General features: G+C 39.6%; 1 protein-coding gene across 1 annotated transcript; it reads left to right on the top strand.

The window, feature by feature from the left end:
• The first annotated feature begins 1,019 nt into the window (after positions 1 to 1,019).
• LOC124370407 lies at positions 1,020 to 3,038 on the top strand. The gene has a single exon (XM_046828691.1). It carries the CDS (start codon positions 1,020 to 1,022, stop codon positions 3,036 to 3,038), a length of 2,019 nt encoding a protein of 672 aa, XP_046684647.1.
• Positions 3,039 to 6,000: the final 2,962 nt, after the last annotated feature.

Raw genomic sequence — 6,000 nt, 5'->3', positions numbered from 1 at the left:
CCTGATTCTTCGTTGAATATCACTAGAAGACCAAAATGGATCATCGATAAAGGTGACTGGGATAAATTCCAAAAACAATTTACATTACTTGATATAAATACTCCATTGGACATAAATACTGTAGTAGAACTTTTTACAAGCTCTATAATAACAGCAGCTCAGGATAGCATTCCGAAGACATCACCCGAACCAAGACGAAAAAAATGTTCCTTGGTGGACAGAGGAGTGTTCGAGAGCATTGCGAGAGCGAAGACGCGCCCTGCGAAGATTCAACAAACGCCCAACCCAAGAAAATCTTGAAACCTACCGGTTCCATAGGGCAAAAACGCGACGAGTCTTCAGAAATTCCCGAAGAACCTCATGGCAAAATTTCGTGACCACAATATCTCGAACAACTCCAAAGGCCGAAGTATGGAGAAGGTTAAGGTCGGTGTGCGGCAAATCCCAATCTTTGCCAATTTTGGGACTCAAGTCGGGCGGAGACGTTGTGACTGATCCCCGGGATGTTGCCGACCTGTTGGCCTCCTCTATATCGGAGGTTTCAAAAAGTTCGTCTTACTGTCCTGAGTTTTTGAGATATAAGCAATATTCTGAACAAATAGACATACTACTCAACAATCCAAATCCATGTCCCTTAAATATAAGTTTTTCTATGCAGGAGTTGGACTCCGCACTGTCATGTACTTCCAACTCTGCTCCTGGTCCGGATGACGTACACTATGCCATGCTTAGACATTTACCCTCAGAGGGTAAGGGGGCCCTCTTAGCGCTCTACAATAGAGTGTTTGAGGAACAAACTTTCCCACTAGCATGGCGTAAATCCCACGTTATCCCCTTATACAAACCGGGACAGGACAAAACTATCTCCGTCTAGTTACCGGCCCATCTCGCTTACCAGCTGCCTTTCTAAGGTGTTGGAGCGGATGGTAAACCGTAGGCTAATCTGGTTCCTCGAAAAGAACAATCTCCTTTCGAGAGAGCAATGCGGCTTTCGCCAAGGACGATCGACGTTGGACCTCATGGTTTCCCTTGAGACAACCATACGTGACGCATTCCTTGAGGGAAAGCAAGTAGTCGCTGTATTTTTTGACCTGAAAAAAGCATATGACACAGCGTGGCGGAGAGGCATCATTAACACTTTCCAGGCATGGGGAGTGAGTGGTAATATGCTGGCTTTCATTCAGGGGTTCATGTCTGACCGTACATTTCAGGTTAGACTAGGGACAAACCTATCCAGCACAACCAATCTGGAGAACGGGGTACCACAGGGAAGCGTTTTGAGCTGCACGTTATTCGCCGTCGCCATAAACGGCATAACGGCTTGTGTCCGCCATCCTGTACGCTGTTCTTTGTTTGTGGACGACTTCGCCGTTTACGTCTCTGCAAGAAGACTTGTTACGGCGGAGCGTTCCCTGCAGCTAACTATAAAGCGAATAGAGGAATGGAGTAGACGGACGGGATTTTCGTTCTCTACTTCCAAAACCCAATGTATAACATTCTCCAGACTAAGAAACTATTTAGAACCGTCACTTACTTTGAACAGATCCCGAATAACATCAAGTCGGACTGTGAGATTCTTGGGTCTTACATTTGATTCCCGACTTACATGGATCCCTCACTTAAAAACCCTTAAGGCAAAATGTCTACAAAGGCTAAATATGCTTCGAGTTCTTACTGGGACCAAGTGGGGCGCGGACAGGACATGTATGCTGCGTTTCTACAAAGCTTTTGTCCGTTCGTGCCTTGACTATGGTTCTCAGGTTTATTCTTCTGCCCGGCCAAACGCGTTAGGAATGCTTGATTCGATTCACCACTCTGCGATCAGGTTGGCTACTGGAGCTTTTCGTTCAAGCCCTACACCTAGCTTATTAGCGGAGGCTAGTGAACCAATGCTGGATATGAGACGCAAGCAACTTGCCATAAATTATTTTCACTCCCTTAAAGCCAAGCCCGAAAATCCGGCATATGAACACGTATTTGAAAATTACTTGATCGAAGTCTATGCTAATCGCCTTAACATCTCAGCTCCATTTGGACTAAGGGCTAAAGCGCTTCTCCCGGACCTTGGTATCGAGGAGTACCAAGTAAGCCAATGCTACCAGAGTGATATCCCTCCCTGGTTAGTATTAAGTCCCGAAGTTGACCTGTCACTTCACAAGTACAAGAAAGAAAACACTTCTAATTTAGTGTTCACGCAGGCTTTCCGGGAACTCCTGAGTGCTCGGGCACCTTGCGACATAATTTACACTGATGGATCTAGGTCTGAGAATGGCACCGGATGTGCGTTCATAACGGCGAGTCGTGAGTATAGATTCTGTCTGCCCTCTGTAGCGTCAGTCTACACGGCAGAACTGACCGCTATTTTGAAAGCATTGAACATCGTCTGCCCCAGGACCAGAAGGCTGGTCATCTGCTCCGACTCGCTTAGTAGTCTGCAAGCAATCAAGGACATGTATCCAAAACATGTCCTTGTGCGCGACATCCGATGTGCTATTCACAGACTTCAAGTCCAAAATATACAGGTTGTTCTGGTGTGGGTGCCCGGCCATGCGGGAATTCCCGGAAATGAGCTTGCCGACAAGGCTGCTGGGAGTGCTCATGAGCTTCCTCCTTTTACTGCTATGGTGACAGGGTCAGACCTAAAACCAATGGTGAAGGAGAAGTTAAGACGAGTTTGGGGTGATTCTTGGTCTCGGACGGTGTGCAACAAGCTGAGAGCCATAAAACACACAGTAGCTCCCTGGGGGACAGCCATCCGCGAGAACCGCAGAGAGGAAGTAGTGCTGTGTCGGTTGCGAATCGGTCACGCGCTGCTGACTCACGGGTACCTCATGAGCCGGGGGGATCCCCCGGAGTGTGCGCGTTGTGGAGTGGCTTTGAGTGTTGAGCATATTTTGGTCGAATGCCGTAATTATGCAACGCTAAGACGATCTTGTCAGCTCCCAGCAAGTCTATTCGATCTGTTGGGGGATGATGAGTCAGTCATTGTAAAGCTTTTTGAATTCTTAAGAAGAACGAGTCTTATCTCAAAGATTTGATCTGAGCGAGTACCTGTTAAGTTATATAAACTTTGTCCTTCTATTTATTGTTATTTGTTATTGTTATTGTTATTTGGTATTGTTATTTGTTATTGTTATTTGTTATTAGTGAGGGTGGGTCCCTTTACAACCTTACCTTCACTAACTTACCTGGTATTAGCATTATATTGTTGTTATATTTATTATCGTTATTATTTATCTGACATATTTTAACTATTGGGCCCCTTTACAGCCTCTCGGCTATTTTTGTTATTTAGTTTTAGTCCTCTGTTCACTGCTGTTGTTTTTTCTTATTGTCTTAATGTGATAATCTTCTTTGACACAGTGATCCGCTGTCTATTCTTTGTACTGATAACGTGACACCATATTTTAAAATGTAGGTGTCCGTTAACCCTACGGGCATTGATAACCTCCGTGTTTTATGCCCTTATAAATAATAATAAAAATACGACAATGATCCTGATCCAGATTTTGAGGTTAGGCCTAATGATCAAGACGTGAATGATGCTGAGTATGATTATGATAGGCCTTCCATTAGTACTAACATAAGTACTTTCGGTAAATCTTAAGCTCAGCGACTACCGCTCCGATCGCCGTAATTTTTTGCATTCTAACACAGGTTAACGTAATTTCACCGAAAAAAATAGTCCCGATTATCGCCGTAGCCGTTTACTCCCCCCCCAAAAAAAAAATTTTTGGAAAAAATAAAATTAAAAAAACCTGACTGACAGTGCATTTATCCTTTTTTTGGTGTTATTAGTTCGTAGGGCACGTAATTTCACCGAAAGAAGTAGTCCCGATTATCGCCGTAGCCGTTTACTCCCCCCCCCCCAAAAAATTTTGGAAAAAATAAAATTTGAAAAACCTGACTTACAATGCATTTATTCGTTTTTGTAGTGTTATTAGTTCGTAGGGTAGTAGTCCATGTACTAATTCTAGTATAAACTCGTCTTATCTTATCAGTAATAAACGCGCGCCGCTTATCTTTTGCCTGTAATGAAACCTGCGTTAGTTCTGTCTGAGTGTTGTGTGTGTAAGCAGTCATGCGTGATCTGGGCTTGGACTTTGCAAGCTTGAGTTAATTTTTTTTCTACAAGAGCAAGCAGCGCGAAGCGCTGCGCAGCGGGCAAGCATCGCGTGATCTGAATTTTGAATAGGCAAGCTAGGGTCTTTTTAGCGTGTGACAAGAACCATCGCAAGCCATGTCAATAACTTCACTAATTATTCCTTGTCCATGTGGGTTTATTTGTGTACGTCTGGCGGTCAATCGAAGCCGTCCTATAGGTCACGTGACCCGTCCGGCCAATCGGAAACCTTCCTGTTTGTCACGTGGCTACTGTCAATTCATCAAAACGTCCATGGTCGGCCATTTTTTTTAGTTTGATAGTCGAAAATCTTGTTATTTATGTGTTTTGTATTGCCAACATTGTACTGCCGTAAAACTGGTTTTTATATGTTAGCGATAATCGGAACTATTTTTTTCGGTGAAATTACGTTAACCTGTGTTAGTACGAAAAACCTTACGGCGATCGGAGCGGTAGTCGCTGATCTTAATATTTACCGTACTTTCTTTTATGTTATTTTATATCAAAAACACATTTATGAACATTAGGGGGTTAAAAAACGTTTATACATCATTAGGTGGTTGAAAAATAAAACGTTTATACAAAGTTACAATTATTCAAATTTTATTTTTTTCCATAATTTTGTTTACTTTATAATTATTTTGTTCAAATAATTATTTTATCATTAAAATGCACATTTTCTAAAACTGTGTATTCTCCTCTTTAATTTGATATATAATATGTTAGGTTAAAACAATGTCTTCATGATTTATAAAACACTTTTTTAAATCATTAAAACGGCCAGTATACTGAGTAAATTCAATGTTATAAAAATAGGGTTCAATGTGTTAAATATAAAGGGACAGAGTTATTCTCTCATTGACATAGATTCCTTTTGTGAGACAAAAAAAAAAAAAAAAACCGATTGTCATAATTATATGTAATTTACACAGTAACTCAAATAAGTCTATTCTTGGCAACAGTATAATAAGCAGCCACCAACACAATTGGATTATCTATTATGTTGTTACTATAGAATATGACAATAGATACAATAGATATTCATAAATAATAATTGCCAGCTTTCTTTAAAACTAATGACCTTATTACAAGCTATTATTGTTTCGGAGAAGACTAGTGACAACAAGAACAATGGCAATGAATATACAGATATTGGCTCAAAATGCTTTTATAAACAAAGAAATCCTTAAAAACTAGTGTCAGAAGTGAGTGCATTGCTGATAATTTTTCAGAATATATGTATCGACAACAAATTATGATTATTGGTGGTGATCCATTCAAGCATATTTTAAATGCTATCAAACATGTCTACCCTGTGAAGTAACAGATAGTACTACACGGCTCAAGAGTACTTTATATATAATTTAGTTATTTTATAACATAAAAAAATTAATTACATTTACATATAAAATATAGCTTCTATATATTAACAGCTTAAAGGCTAAAACAATTCAATTTTAATACAATTGTTCAAAATTTATTCAAAGTAAAATTGTGTTTGGAAATAAATTAAAAAATTATTACTGACTAATGGCAGCAAGAACAATGACGTGAGTGTCTTCTTTGTTTCACAAACAGTCATGTCTATCCTGGAAAAATAAGGTAAGTAAATGTTATTGTTTTGTTGTAATTATATACTGTATTTTATTTTGTAAATTATATTAATATTTATAATTAATTTCTAAGATAGAAAACTAGCCAAACCATATTGTTCTTTGAAATATACCTATTATATTTTTGGTCCGACATTTTGCTTTCAGCCCTTTGTGGAGACTTTAATAAGCGGCCTATACTCGTTATTTGATTGTTATTATCGAACTATTCGATATATTATCCAAATTTGTTTTTTTTTTTTATATAAGTTACTAATCATACAA

The sequence above is a fragment of the Homalodisca vitripennis genome, unplaced genomic scaffold (assembly GCF_021130785.1).
Source record: "Homalodisca vitripennis isolate AUS2020 unplaced genomic scaffold, UT_GWSS_2.1 ScUCBcl_161;HRSCAF=1453, whole genome shotgun sequence".
NCBI classification, from domain to species: Eukaryota; Metazoa; Arthropoda; class Insecta; order Hemiptera; family Cicadellidae; genus Homalodisca; species Homalodisca vitripennis.
Note: the sequence above shows the minus strand (reverse complement) of the source record. Positions and strands in the feature narration are given on the sequence as shown.

What these genes read in the sequence shown, in the direction of transcription:
- LOC124370407 (XM_046828691.1), top strand. Translation starts at nt 1,020, where the DNA reads ATGGTTTCCCTTGAGACAACCATACGTGACGCATTCCTTGAGGGAAAG.